This window comes from Rhineura floridana, chromosome 7, assembly GCF_030035675.1.
Source record: "Rhineura floridana isolate rRhiFlo1 chromosome 7, rRhiFlo1.hap2, whole genome shotgun sequence".
NCBI classification, from domain to species: domain Eukaryota; kingdom Metazoa; phylum Chordata; class Lepidosauria; order Squamata; family Rhineuridae; genus Rhineura; species Rhineura floridana.
The window spans coordinates 112698116-112713723 of NC_084486.1; the positions used below are offsets into that span (position 1 = coordinate 112698116).

At 45.2% G+C, this 15608-nt stretch overlaps 1 protein-coding gene across 3 annotated transcripts in view; it reads right to left on the reverse strand.

The window, feature by feature from the left end:
- The window catches only part of ATR (ATR serine/threonine kinase), a 112642-nt gene that overhangs the window by 12118 nt on the left and 84916 nt on the right, over positions 1-15608 (reverse strand). Inside the window, exons 37-43 of one of the 3 annotated variants that reach the window (XM_061636921.1) lie at positions 14238-14335; positions 5561-5793; positions 4509-4643; positions 3468-3668; positions 3058-3201; positions 1051-1201; positions 433-867 (exon numbers count right to left, since the gene is read on the reverse strand). In XM_061636921.1, the coding sequence (XP_061492905.1) occupies positions 614-867; positions 1051-1201; positions 3058-3201; positions 3468-3668; positions 4509-4643; positions 5561-5793; positions 14238-14335 (1216 nt within the window). In that variant the 3' untranslated portion in view covers positions 433-613. Of the gene's footprint in view, positions 1-432; positions 868-1050; positions 1202-3057; positions 3202-3467; positions 3669-4508; positions 4644-5560; positions 5794-14237; positions 14336-15608 lie in introns of those variants that run through there. The other 2 variants (XM_061636920.1, XM_061636922.1) reach the window with 2 other exon arrangements.

Sequence of the window (15608 nt, forward strand, 5' to 3'; positions counted from 1 at the left end):
TCCAGCAATTGGTATTTAGAAGCATACCGCCTCTGACTATGGAGACAGAGCATAGCCACTGATAGCCTTATCCGAACATTAATCATGGTTTGCCAAGAACAAACCATGGCTTGTCATCATGGTTTCTCTGGAGAAAAACAAATATGATACCTGATTTGGATGCAACACTAAGCCATGAATTGTATTTTTTTTTCTTTCAGCACTATTAGGCAGAAGCAAAGCAGACACTTTTTTGTGTACTGTAGGCAGTGGTTTATGACTTACTGTCAGCTCTTCACTGAGACAGCAGTGTTGGTGGGGGTGCAGGCAGGGCTGGAGATTCCTTGGTAATCGCCAGGCCGTAAGTCCTCAGCCGGCAGCTTGGCTATAAATCTGCCAGGCTAGCAAGGAGGAAGCAAGATAAGGGCAGAGGCCGTTCAAAGCTTACGTGCCAAGCCAGAAATCCAGAAGAGACGTCAGTGAAGGTCCGGGTCTAGTTTGCTGAGAGATCAGTCCAAGTCAAGGTTCAGGGGATAGGAAGACACACAGTGGTCACGCCTGACGTTGTAGTCAGCAACAAGCTGAAGCCAAGGTTTGACTTTTAAGGAGCAGGTTTGTCAGTAGGTGTGAGCCCTCAGCGTTTTGGCCTTAAGTGGACAGGCCTGCCCCTCTTCTGCCTGACCTTCTGTTGTCTACGTTCTGCAGGTGAGGGGGGAGTATCCTGTTCACTGTCTGCATCTGGCTGAAGGGCTTCAGCTGTGTCTGGGGTGCTCTGCAGCTGAGGGGGAGAAGGAGCTGGGTTCTCAGGAGTTTCCTCCATTTCTCCTTCTGGGTCTGCTGCTTCTGGGTCTGCTGCTGTTACTCCCGAGTCATCCTCGTCTGATGAGTCTGCTGACAGGGCCATGACACTTACCATGATGTGCAAACACAACCTCTATCTACGAACCATAGCATGGGAGATCAACATGCTCTATTTTGAAAGATAATATCATATTTCACCCTCCCTGTACCACATCTTATCTTGCTGCCCATAAATGTTTTTTCCATGTAAGAAGGGGTTTTGTTGCTTACCTTTCTCCTTGTATAATTTGATCAGGATATTTCTCAAGCCAGCTGTGTTGTTCACCCATTCAATTATTCCACATTCCTCATTCAGAGGAATAACGGCATAGGTCCGGATGTGGAGTTCTCTCCTACGTGACTCTGCATCTTTTCTTAAGCACTATGGTAGAAACATAACACAAATCATTAGACCAATACCATATATCTTACTGATATACAGAATATTCATACCGGACTGTCGTCATGCTAGAGCTCCTGTGAGTATGCTCAGTCAGCTCTGGCTGCCTGTTCATCCAACTTATCAGTCTCTCTCCTTGTGCACACACACACACACACACATATAATATGGCCTGTGAAGGGAGCCAAGAAGTTGGGAGGGGATGTAAGTGAGCAAATGAGCAAGCCAAGGTGGCCTCAGGGGTGCTTATCGCTGCTGCTGCTACTATGTGGGAAGCCTAGCTGAGGGGAAGGCTGGAAAGGCTTTGGGGAGATGCTGGTGGTGGTGGTGCTGCACCAGAAAGGCACTTTGCCAGACAGCAATTTACTTGGATGCAAATACCCCCTTTGCCGCACTGAGTCCCAAGCCAGACCTTTTCCCTTCAATTACATGTCACCACCAAGGGTATATATGCAAAAGTGGGGGGTGTAGAATCAAAGAGATGGCATATGTTTTTCACCAGAGAGAGAGAGAGATGCAGAGAAGTATTAGTTGCCTGTGTGTGCACATATGGCAAGAGAAAGAGAGTGTATGTATGCATGTCTGGCTGGGAAGGAGGGATGTGTGTTCTCTGCATGTTTGTGCGAGAGAGAGATAGAAAGAGGGCTGTACATATGCATGCATGCATGCGTGCGTGCATGACAGAGAGAGGGGAAGAGAAAGTTAAGGGAAGGGAGTGTACAAGAGCAGGATTGGCAAGCCATTTATATAAAATTAACACATACAAACACACACACACACATATATCCTCCTGTTCCAACCACCGTGTTCTATTCTCTCCCATTAATTTGTCATTTTCTCTCCTCTTGTTCTCTCAACATTCAGTGCCATTATTATCTGCAGCATTAGCATGGCAGTGAGAAGTCTAAAAAGACTGCAGAGAGTTGAAGTTGTAAAGTAATGTAAGTAGGCAGCAGCAATCCACTGATTGCCAGCTGTATGTAACACGCCACCACCACATATCCGGCGTTACATTTAAACAAGACCTCAGCTGAACGGTTCTTTGGATTCTGACAATGGCTGAGATCCAACCCATAGTTTTCTTTTATAGTTGAATATATGAGAAAAATTATACATATCTAAAACCATTTAGTTAAATCTGTCAAGCATCTGCCTTCCTCAGTAACACACTGGGGATTTCCAATGAACACCAAGAGAACAGTTTTAAGAATGGTCAGGATACAATCTTGCTAAGGAGTGTGGAATGTGCCAGTTTTTTCCCCTTTGCTTTTAAGAAAAAGAAAAGGCTAAACAGAAATAAGTATTGTCTTCTAGACTAAGTCCATGGGATGTTAGGATTTTGAGTGTCGATCCAAAAGTTTATTTTTCTTCTAACGTCCTTGGATCAGAAACTTGGTCTGAAGGAAAAATCTCCAAGTCAGAACAGTTGTGGCCATCAGAATTAAAATGTTTTGAAACAGGATGTTCAATTTTCTTGGTCAAAATTGTTCATTTATTATGTGGTTGCTTTTAAGATTGTTTATATGTACATACATTCTCTCTCGCATACACACACACACGTGTGACAATGCCTAGCAATAAAAAAATCTCAGTGCTGAAAAGATTGGGGGGGGAAGGATTCTAGGAGATGGTTGCTGTACCCAGTATAGCTAACAGCATAGTATTTTGTTTCATGACCCATATTCTTGGGGACCATATTATTTCTTTATTAATTCATGATGAGAGGGCAATCCACAAAGCAATACTCATACAGAGACCCAATGGAAAGGAAGGGGGTGAAAGGGTTTGGTGGACTGCTACTACCCAGCCTTTCAAAACACACTTAAGAGTGAATGAACCTTATTTATCAGGGAGTTGAACTCCATGAGTCGACAGTCCTTTCTCATGTCATCTTTTGGTTTGCACATCATGATATAAGATTTCCCATCTGAACCTTTTAAAGTAATCTTCTTGGGTTTTTGAAGAGATGCAAGGATTTCAACCTGAAAGAAGAGGCAGAAACTTAATGAAGCATTTTAAAAGATGTATACATGCACCCCTTTGTTAAGATTTACAATTTCTCCACACAATCTCAAAACTTTGCATTAGTCCATGAATACTGTTATTCAGACAAGTTGTTCCAGAGCTTCCTTCTTTTCCAAAGACTTCCCCCCTCTATTTCTTTTACATTATTCATTTCTGTAGCCAAGTTACTACATGTTGAAAAGTAAACTTGTAACAATATGGAACTTTAAGAACCAGTACTCACCGAATCATCAAAACCAGCAATATAAGGCCAACATCCAGGAAAAGGATCATGATCGGAATGTGTGCCAGGAACTGAAGGGAGAGTAGCAATCATTACAGCTTGCAAAGGGATAAGAATCTCACTAAATGTCTGCTCTTCTATCAGCTTCTTGAGACTTTTGAAATGAATACCCATGCTTAATGTGGAGGTGTTCCCATCAACCTGGAAAAAATACATACCACTCAAAGGACAATGTAAATACTGAACAATATTGCCACCTCAGCAGTTTCTATGTGTAATTTTTATTTCACAAACAAAATTAGGAATATTTCCATTTCTTCCTTCAGTTTTGAGAAATGTACTTGAATTTCAGCCCCACAAAATAAAATCGGGAATGCTATGTGTTAGAGCTAACCTAAATGTAATGATAAAGCTGAGTAAGTAAAACTGTGCCAACTACTGAAAAAATTCTGAGTCTGTAGGACTACAAACATAACTTGCCACAGACCTCTTAATACTGAAGTGTTTTTATTTATATATTATGTCTCTATTAAAAAATGAGCAATATTTGCCAATGAAAATCTGGCCTCTTTAAAGGAATAATTTTGAAACCCCAGATAATGTAAAACCATAGTGTCCATTCTGTTTTATTTATTTATTTATTATTTGATTTATATCCTGCCCTTCCTCCCAGTAGGAGCCCAGGCCGGCATTCTAGCTATTTCTCTATAACATTTTTATCTTCATAAATACAATATTGTAGATTTCATCCTAGGTGAAGTCCAATGGTGTTCATCTGCCAGCAGAACAGACACTATTTGTGGAACAAGTTCTCCCTCCCCCCTGCAACCCCAGCGAGTTGGAGGACCCTCTAGAGCAGATTTGGGGACCACTGGGCATTGCAAGATGGAGGAGAGGAAGGGGAAATCTAGTCTCTATATTTGATAGAGAAGAAGACACTAGAATTGGCATTCTTGTTTCACAAAGTAGATAAACCCTTTAAATCTGATTAGCAATGCTGAACGATGGAAAATCAACAACTTTATGCAGAATAAATATTACCGATTTGTTACACAGCTCTAGGAGTTTATCTGTCAGGCGAGCTGCATCTCCAATAAACTTTCCCAAAGATGGCTTCATATGAATAGCTTTGTTGAAGATTTCCTTGCATCTGTTTACACGCATTGGATAGGAGGACTGCAAAAAAAAACCCAAACAGTTTATTTCAAGCATTTCCATACCACTCTTCAACTTCTGGGCCATTTACAACACACAGTAAGAGTGCAATCCAATACATGTCTACTCAGAAGTAAGCTCCATTGGGTTCAATGGGACTTACTCCCAGGTAAGCGTATATTGGATTGCAGCCTAAGATTGCATCAACAAGAAAAGGCTGCATTAAAAACATTCACAGCAGAAATAATATGGTACAGAGGTTTAAAGCCTGAGAAAATAACAAGTTCTTTGCCTGGCATCTAAAAAATCCCCACTAACGTAGGCCCTAGGTGAGCAATGTGGTTGCAAAGGGCCTCCCCATCTTACTTCAAATAAGTGCCTTTGAGGGAAGTCATAATGTATGGGCAGGTTTAGATGGTAGAAGTTGCCTCAAGTATCCAGGTCTCAAACAAAGATAACACTGATATCTCACTAAAGTCAGGATAAGGTCTAAACGCACATGAGGTCATGTCCTTGCTGAAGCTAAGAAGGTCTGGGTCACCACATGGTAACCACATGTATGCCACCTTGAGTTCCATGATGGAAGAAAGGCCAGATATAAATGTAAGAATAAATAAGTACATAAAAATAAAGCCTACCTACCAAGCTGTTTCAAAATGCTCAAAATAACTGACCTAAATGCAGCATATTCTACTTGAAGGTAGGAAAATAATAATTGATCATAAAATTAAAGATATATTAAAAATCAGTAATGTAACATCTTTAGCCAATTTTCTCTGCTTATACTGGGCCATCTCCTTGATCCAGGGTATACAATTTGTACATGTGGGACACTTCAAAGAAAGTGGGAGCGTCACATGTGCAAAATGATTTACACATATCTTAGAACTGAGTTGGTTGTTCTTTTGGAGAGAGAAAGCTGAACTATATTAAGTTACCTTGGATACAGCAGTCATCATCCACATGGCTTGTTGAGGATAGGCTAGAAAAACTTTTGCAATGATTGCCATAAGAACAACAAACACTTCATCATGGGAGTGGCAGATTCTGGAGATCAGCTGAGAGAAAGCTGTCAAAAACTGGTAAGGAGCCAAAAGCTGTGTGTGCTCGGTAATTGCCTTGTTGATTTTAGCCAAATCATTTTTCATTTGTGCACGATCATGGCGACCAGCTACATGATAAAATGTACAATAATCCTTATTTTGTTGAACTACCACAACACAATTTCAAATCAATAAGACTCCAGAATATCTTTAGTGGTATTTATTTTTAAAGGATCATGGCAAAAGTCACAGTCAGTATCAGCTCACTTATGGTCATTCCAATTGGACCATCCAGGGTCTAAGTTTTATTAAGAGAAGCTCTGGTTTCTGTGCTCAAGGTTCTTGAAAATAGTGGGAAGCCATTATCTTACTATGGGCGACATCTAATTATGTCCACCCACTTGCATAACAAAAATCTGCTTGCATAATGAGTCTTCTTCTTCCTCTGGTCCCTGGAATTTGGGGTGCACAGTGGGAAGGAGAGGAAGGAAATGCCCCATTATGCAAGCAGACACCTGCTCAAACTATGTTGGATCTCAACCTTTGCTTAATATACTTGAATACAGATCAATTAACATTTTTGTAATTTATTTTCAGGGCAAAATGAGCAAACATGATTTCAGAGAGCCCATCTGATCATAAGGTTATACAATTGATGTAATAGTATATATTCTCTATCTCTAAAATTTGAGTGAAGTCCTCGCAAGGCCACCATGCAGGAACTTTTTCTCCTTCCCGACTCTACCAAACAGTAAGAATGGACCATTGGTCTCATCTTGAAGGGTGATTTTCATAGGAGCACTGCCATCAAGCGTGTTACAGCTCCACCTATCGTCCGAAGGCAAGAATGTTTTTGAAGTCAAGACTAGGGGCGTCAGGCCCCTCCCACTCTCCAGTTCATTCGCAGCGAGTCCAAAGAGAGATATCTAAAAATGCAGGAGAAAAGGCCAATGGGCCTACCAGCAAAGACATAACACAATAGCAATAATCATAATAATATGACTCTAACATAGCGATATAACATTAATAGCAGTCTTGACTTCACTAGTAAATCTAATATAATAGCGTAACAGGAATATATGAAAAAAACCCCCAAAATATCTAAGTATCCTCCAACTGGGAGGGTCGTGATGGCCGTCCTCATATGAAAATCACCCTTCAGGTGAGACCAATGGTCCATTTTCCATAGGAGGACTGCCATCAAGCGGGATGTACCAAAGCAGCCCATAAAAGGGAGGGACCACCCACATCCTAATCATCATTAAGAACCTGTTGCAACACTCGTCTGCCAAAAGAGGCATCGGCAGAGGCATAATGATCTATTTTGTAATGCCTTATAAACGAGTGTGGGGTAGACCAAACAGCAGCTCTGCAAATATCAGCAACAGGAGCATTGGTAGCAAAAGCAGCCGTAGTGGCCGCTGACCTAGTGGAATGAGCTGTTATACTAGCTGGGACTGGAAGCTTAAAGGACTCATAGGCTAAAGTAATACATGCACGCAACCAGCGGGATAAGGTGGAATTAGCTACTTTATGCCCCATAGAACGTGGATGAAAGGATACAAACAAAGACTCAGTTCGTCGTATATCCTGGGTCCTAGACAGGTAGGTCTTGAGAGCCCTCCGAACATCCAATGAATGCCAAGCCTTCTCTAGAGGATGGGTAGGATTCGGACAAAATGAAGAAAGAACAATGTCCTGGTTGCAATGGAAAACTGAATTGACATTGGGACGGAAGGAAGGATCAGTCTTCAGCACAACAGAGTCCTTGTGAAAGACACAGAGATGGCAGGCAGAAGACAATGCGCCCAGTTCCGAAACTCGTCTCGCAGAGGTGATCGCGATCAGGAACAGGACCTTGAATGACAACAGACGTAAAGGCACAGTCCTAAGGGGCTCGAACGGAGGGCGTTGTAAAGCCTGAAGGACCTTCGACAAACTTCATGAGGGAAAATGGTGGAATACAGCCGGTGAGCGTAGCGCGGTTCCCCTCAGAAAACGTTTGATGAACGGGTGCGAGGCAATAGGAGCACCAGCGGAGGACACTGAGAGAATGGACGACAGAGTGGATGCATGTCTACGTAATGTGTTGGGTTTAAGTCCCATCAGGAGGCCCCTATGAAGGAATTGCAGCACCTGTTGTATTGTGGCCTGGGAAGGATCAAGGTGCTGGGACTGACACCACCTGGAGAATGCCACCCAAGTATGTTGATATATACGGGTGGTGGATGGTCTTCTCGAGGCCAAGATAATGTCAATAACAGCGTCAGACAGGCCAGCAGACCTTAAATGTCCCCGTTCAAAAGCCACGCTGTTAGCTGGAGCCAACTGGGATCCTGATGCAATATTGGGCCCTGGGATAAGAGGTCTGGCCTGACCGGGAGCATCCAAGGGTCCGTCACTGACATGGCAAGGAGATCTGAGAACTACGGTCAACGGGGCCAATATGGAGCTATCAGAACCAGTTTGGCCCTCTCGCGTTGCGCCTTTCTCAAGGTTCTGGCTAACAGTGGTATTGGAGGGAAGGCGTACAATAGGCCATCCGGCCATGGTAGCGACAGGGCATCCACTGCTTCCGCTGTCGTGTCCAGGTATCGAGCGAAGTACCTGGGTAGCTGGCAATTGCGACTGGAGGCAAATAGATCGACTGAGAAGACGCCGAACCGACACTGGAGAAGATGAGAAAATGGTCGGATGAAGATTCCATTCTCCCGGAAAGACCTGATGTCTGCTGAGCCAGTCTGCTGTCACATTCCAAATTCCTCTGAGATGTTCTGCTTTTAAGGATTCCAGATGTTGCTCTGCCCAGTCGAATATGAGGGAAGCTAGGTTCTGCAGAGGACGGGACCTGGTCCCCCCTTGTCCGTTCAAATGAGAACATGGTCCAAGTGGAACAGAGACTGAAAATGGAGCAGAGCTAAGTGGACAGCCTTCAGTTCCAGCCAATTGATGCTCTGAGTCTGCTCTGCTGTGGTCCAAACCCCCTGAACGAACTGGGAGTTGCAGTGGGCTCCCCAGCTGAGGAGACTGGCATCTGTGGTAATAACAGTCCTGCGGGGTTCTTTGAACAGAGTGCCCTGGGTGAGATGTTGGACCCTCGTCCACCAGCGGAATGAAAGACGCAGTGCGGGGCTCAAGGGAATTGCTTGATGATTTGACCTGGCAATGTCCTGGTGAAACGGCAACAAAGCCCACTGGAGTTGGCGAGTATGAGCTTGAGCCCATGGCACAATATGGATGGTGGACACCAACATTCCGAGAGCCATGGCTAGAAGCATGATGACTGCTGTTGCATCAGAGACAGCGAGATGTCTGTGATAGCAGTTATGCCGTCTGGAGACAGGAACATCGTCGCCTGCAGGGTGTCCAACATCGCCCCTAGATGTTGTAGGCGTTGGGTTGGTTGGAGATGGCTTTTGTTGAAACTGACTAGCCAGCCGTAGGCCTGCAAGACATGGAGCGTGAGCGTTAGATGGCGATGAGCCAGCTCCCTGGAACTCGCCCGTATTAAAAGATCGTCCAAGTAGGGGTAGATATGGACCCGTTGAAGCCGGAGGTAAGCCACTAGCATGAGTAGCACCTTGGTAAATACTCTCGGGTCAGATGAGAGGCCGAACGGCATTGCTCAGTATTGAAAATGCTGGGGGCCGAAAGCAAACTGAAGGAATTTTCTGTGGGCTATGCAAATAGGCACATGGAGATACGCTTCCTTTAGGTCGATAGAAGCCAGGAAGTCTCCTTTGTGAAGGCTTTCTGTAATGGAGTGGAGGGATTCCATTTTGAACCTGCGATACTTTACGAAACGATTGATGAACTTGAGGTCCAACACCGCCCTCCATGACAGATCTCGTTTGGGCACAGCAAATAGGAGGGAGTACACCCCTTCCGACCTCTCTGTTGTAGGGACTGGCTCTATCGCCGCTGTGTCCAAGAGGTGATGTATGGCTGTCTGCATGATGCAGTGCCTGGCTGGTGCCCTGGGACAAGGGGAGGGATGAAATCTGTCCAGAGGGATTGCCGAAAACTCTAGTGCATAGCCATAACAAAAAAGATCTCTGATCCTGGTGACCTGAGTCAGATGCAGCCAATGGTCTCCAAACAGAAGCAGTCTGCCCCCAACCGGTATCGCATCAGTACTGTCTGTGCTGGCGAGACCCTCCCCTATACGAGGACGATGAGGTACCTCTGCGCCCCTGGTACTGACCTCTGCCTGGGAAAGTCTGTTCCAGACTCCCCTGGAGGGACGGAAATCATAGGTTTGGAAATCACGGCCTCGTCCCCCGGGCCGCGTTCCTCGAAAGGTCTGGGTCGTGCGGTATGAGGTGAAACCTCTGAAAGGCCTGCGATCAACGTTCCTGACAGTGGCCAAGACAGGCTTTCGAGCATCCTTGGGGTCAACAAGCACTGCCTTTAGGGCTTCCTCGCCGAAGAGTAATGAGCCGGAATAAGGTGCCCTTGATAAATTAACTCTGGCTGTAGAGTCCGCTTGCCAGTGACAAAGCCAGAGGGTCCGCCAAGTGACTACCTGAGATGCCGTAGCTCGTGCTCCCAGCTAATTTGCGTCCAAGGTGGCATCAGCCACAAACGCCGCTGTCTTGCGCAATTTCATCAGTGACCTCCTCAGAGAGACAGGATCAGGATTAGGATCATCTAAGAGGTCATCCAACCACATCATCGCTGCCCTGGAAAAGATGGAAGCTGATGCAGAGGCTCGCATGGAGAAAGCGGTGGCCTCATGGTTCTTGCGTAAGGCAAAGTCCAGCATCCGCTCAGTGGCGTCCTTTAAATGTGAATCTCCTTCCCTCGGCAAAAGGGATCTAGAGACTAGACTGGAGATCGGCTCGTCTATGCCAGGGACGGCCAGTCTGCTTGTAAAGTCCGGAGCCAAAGAGTAAAGTCTGTCCGCAAGGGCGTTAAAACGGCGTGTTTGTAATGGATGAGACCATTCGTCCTTGGCCAGCTTAGCAATAGGATCTGGCACAGGAAGGTAGTGCTCTGCTGGTGTGGGGGATTTCAAGACCCTGGCCCCTTTAATAGCGGGAGTGGCAGCTGCAGGTTGTGTAGATTGGAGACCAAGGGTGTTCAATACTCTGCGAGCAAGGGGCTGATAATCTAAGGCATCAAACAGGCGATAAGATGTATCCTCCTCCTGTTCTGATTGATCACTCCATTCGTCTCCTTCGGCTTGAGTAGCAAATGGTGGATCCTCCCCACAAGAAGCATCATCAACAAACCTGCCCCTGACAATGTCAAAAGGATTCAGAGAGCAGGAGGGATCTGTCTCATTGCACACATGGTGGTCCACACTCCGCTGAGGAATGGTGGGGGCTGGTGACTGTGGCTGTGTTTGAGTGAAGAACGCCAGCATGTCTTGTAGTTGTGATATGAACTCATGAGACAGCTGCGGTCCCGGTGTGTTAGATGGTAGCGCTTGGAGAGGCAACGGTATGGGCAGTTCAGCAGGCTGGGAAGATGAATGAGCCCTAGGTGGTAATATGGGAGGATGGTGGCTGGCTGCTGGCTGGTCAGGAAACCCTGCAAAGTCCTCCTTGGAGGATGCAGTCGGAGAATGAAAGAGATTTGTTAACTGTTCCTGGCCAGCCTCCTCGGAAACCGGAACAGAGACGTAGCGTGCCCGCTTGGTTGTGCTGTGGCTGGACAGATGTTTAGTTTTGGCAACCGCTTTGGCGTGCTTGTGCTTGGCTGCCTTAGATTGTTTAGGCTTGGTTGCCTGAGATGTCGCTGGCTGTTCCGCCATCATATATTTTCAAGGGGGTTCAGTACATGGCCACGGATGGGGCAGAATGCACCAGCTCAGATGGCTAAGTATACGCCCACGGATGGGGGAGAATATACAGTTCCAGCTAGCCTTAGTACACGGCCACGGATGGGGCAGAATGTACAATTTCAAACAGCCTTGGTACACGGCCACGGATGGGGCAGAATGTACAGTTCCAGACAGCCTTGGTACACGGCCACGGATGGGGCAGAATGTACAGTTCCAGACAGCCTTGGTACATGGCCACGGATGGGGCAGAATGTACAATGTCAAACAGCTTTGGTACACGGCCACAGATGGGGCAGAACGTACGGTTCCAAATAGGCTGAATACACAAAAGAGCTACAATATTCAGCCTCAGTCAGCAGCTTGTGGTGAAGAACCTGTAGCAGGACTATAGATTCTACCCTGCAGCACAAAACAGCTTCAATATTCAGCCTCAGTCAGCAGCTGGTGGTGAAGAACCTGTAGCAGGATTATAGATTCCACCCTGCAGCACACACACAGAAAAACTGATAGAAAAGGCCTTAAACAAAATCCCTTACTATAGAAAGGGCTAAACAGAAAGGGCGGGAAAAAAGGGGGAGGAACAAAATGGCGCCCGTAAAAAGAGTGGGAATTTTAGCCAATCAGAAAGACGCAGGGCAATGAAGAAGCAATGGCGGTCACAAAAGAGCACCAGCGAGCTCAAAAAAGGGGACCGCTGAAAAAACAGTCGCAGGGGAGCGGCCTGAAATACACCCTATAGCCGCGGGGCTAAGAGATGTAATCACGGCTTGAAGGGCCAGCCAGTTAAATCACTGCCGAAAGCAGAACTGTGAAAGAATTCCCTGCAGCCGCTGGAACAGTCGCAGCAAGCGGGGGGGGGGGAGCCAACAGCAAAGTGAACTGTGAAAGGAAGGAGCCGCAGCCGCAGGCTCCGAAGGCAGTCGCGGCGAGATTTAAAATGCCGCGGAACGAGCCGGGGGAGGCTGGACAGACCAACGTATAAAGGGACTCTAAAGGTAAAAAGAGCCGCAGCCGCAGGCCCTGTAGAGCTGCCGCAAAAAAACAGGCGGCGAGTTGGAACAGAACGGGAAAAAACGGCGGCACAGAGCAGGGAGCTGCAGCCGCAAGCTCCTGGATTAAGGCTGCATCCGCCGCCTAAGGAAGGGAGAACCGCAGCTGCGGTCTCCCAGTAATCACCGTTCAGCTAGAAAACAGTACGGAAAAAAGCGGCGGCACAGAACAGGGAGCTGCAGCCGGAAGCTCCTGGATTAAGGCTGCGTCCGCCGCCTGATGGAGAACCGCAGCCGCGGTCTCCCAGTAAATAGGTAGGGACTGATGGAAGAAATAGGCAAAAAGACAAACAAAGAACAGTCAGTCAGTCCCACAGACTCTAAAGTAAAAGACAGAGGGAAGGGAAATAACGGGAATACACACACAAAACCTCCACACCCTGTCACACAAATACACAGAAACTTATCTAAGCTATATACTCCAACTTGCATGGACGAAGGCAAGAATGAACTGGGGAGTGGGAGGGGCCTTACGCCCCTAGTCTTGACTTCAAAAACGTTCTTGCCTTCGGACGATAGGTGGAGCTATAACCCGCTTGATGGCAGTCCTCCTATGGAAAATACAATGGCTGCTTTTGGATATAACTCTAAAAAATGGGTTAATGCTATGTGCACAAGCTGGAACACATCTCTCCCTCTCTCTTAGTACTCTCTCCCTCTGCCAGAGCTATGAAACTAGCTTATTTAGCTCACCAGAATTTGTTTTAAACCAAGATATCTGGTTCATATCTAATGATAAGCCAAGATTCATGGAAAGTGGAACCAAACTCTACAGAACTCTTCCTGGCTGAACAGAAGGAAGGAATACACAAGCCTGGGGCTTAACTCTGGCTTATTTCAGATGATACAAGGAGCATTAAACTATGCTTTAGTATTACTTGCAAAGCAGCCTGAATGAAACTGAAGTAATTTCTGGCTGGAATGGATAAGGCATTAGCAGTTCCCCACTGGAAAGCATCCCTGTAGGTCTTGCAGCCAACATGCATTTTAGCAATTGCCCAGTACTGAGGAATAATCATAAGCCCTATTCTGGTTACCATTATGACAACCTTTGTACTGAGATAATTATGTTATAATACAGAAACGGATGCAGAAGTTTTCATTTGCTCAGCCCTGTTTAATACTAAAAATTTCTGCCCAAACATTAAAGGTTATTTATACCCTTAACTGAAATGCAATAAAACCAAACAAGTATAGCCATCATATCCTCTGATTTTGTAGATCTTTGTTTACATCTAGTATACCATGAACATATTAAAATAGCCTTTTCATCTGTCAAAATAATTCAACGACAAAGTACCACAATATTCTGTCAGTGTTAAAATAAAAAGCACACGCCAAACATGCAACACCACAAAATAGAAACAAACTAGGAATCTAACAGGTGCAATATGTTTGAAGCATCATCACTAAGGGAGACAAGACAGACCAGGCAACTGCTAATAATTTCCAGACAAAACTGCCTCCAAAAGAAGCTACTGCAATGTTCGTTTCAAATGGTAGAGTCATCAGTACCCTTTTGGGGCATATTTTGTCTGGACATTATTGTAGCACTCTGGTTTTTCTTGTCCCTGATGAAGAGTTCAGGGCTTGAAATGCATTGGGACTGGGGTTTTTATAATCTATATTAAACAAATGGTGTAAAAAGAAAAATAAGAAAACTGCCTCTAGATTATATTGAAATTGTGTGTGTGTGTACGTACACACACACACACACACATTTTAAAAGGCCTACCTTTGTCGTATTCATATGCTTTTGCTCCAAAGTCAAGCCACAAAGATAGCATTCTTGGCATAGATTGATAGATAAACTGATTTCCAAAATGTAAAGATCTGAAAGTAAAATCCTGACTTGTAACTCTTAGTGTATTCATATATATCTTCAATACAGGATAGTAAAAAATCCTTGAATTAGTTACTGAAGGAAGGACCATGCATGTCAACTAGGATGTATTACTGTGCATCCCTTAGTTGGTCACCCTAGCTGGGTGGGAAACCTGTGTTTGAATGCAGGAGTCCCTGTCAGAGAAGCATTTCTGTTTATGGCAACCCAGATACGTTTCCCCTTTGAAGTGGCTAGCTTGACCACTGATGCATTGTGGGGGCTGGATGCAGAACTTGGCTGCCACTGCTGAGCAGTAGCCAAGAGGAAGAGGCATATTGACTAATTAAATTTATATCCAATCCTTCCTCCCAAAGGAGCCCAGGAAGACGTTACTGAAAGGGAGATGTTTTGTCACTACCATATAGATGTGTGGCTGATTGTAACTGTAATCCAAACATTAATTTCAGGTTAGAAGGGATTTCACGTGCATCAACACTGGTCTCTTATCTGAAGCAGGATATATGGAGCACTTCCAAGAGTTGTCTTCACAGGCTTGTAATGGACATGTGCTATCTTTTACCGTCCCAAATGTCAATATAAGGTCACTAAAGCAAGTACATTTCAAGGTCTAAGCTTTGCTTTTCCCAACCCAGAACGCCAAGAGGGGCTTAAGAGTCAAATTCTTTAACGTTGAAGTTTGCAGAGCAAAGCACACCAGTAACCCATCAGGAAATCTGCAGTGCCAAAACTGAAATGGCTAAAAACAAGGGACTTATATTGTGCCATGGAATCATTTGAGGGGCTGGAAAAAGGTAGCAGCATTTCATTTATAGAAAAAAAAAGGTACATAGTATTGATAGTTCTTAATTCCCATAAAACCATTCTGAGAGCATGCCTTGCTTTCCCATCATGGTTACTGCCTTTAGCACTCAGTAGATTTGCAAGGAGACAGTACAAAAAGTACAAAAACTGCTCCACAAGCTAGAGGGAGCCCCAGCTGACGAAGCATCAAGGCCCCAGCTGACAAAGCGTCAAGGCGAGTTAAGCAGCAGAGCGAAAAGAGGGTAAGTAGCTCCCATTTATTCCATTATTTAATTGAAGTAAAACAGTTCAGAGCAATAACTAATAAGGGCAGCCCAAGGTCACCCTGAGCTAGGAGTCAAATCCTGAAAGAACCTATATCTTAGGAGACAGATCCTAGGAGAAGGAAGCCCATAGAAAGCTAGTTTTCAACACCACCCTAGCAGGAAAGCTTCAGGGGACACTGTAAACAAGGCTAAA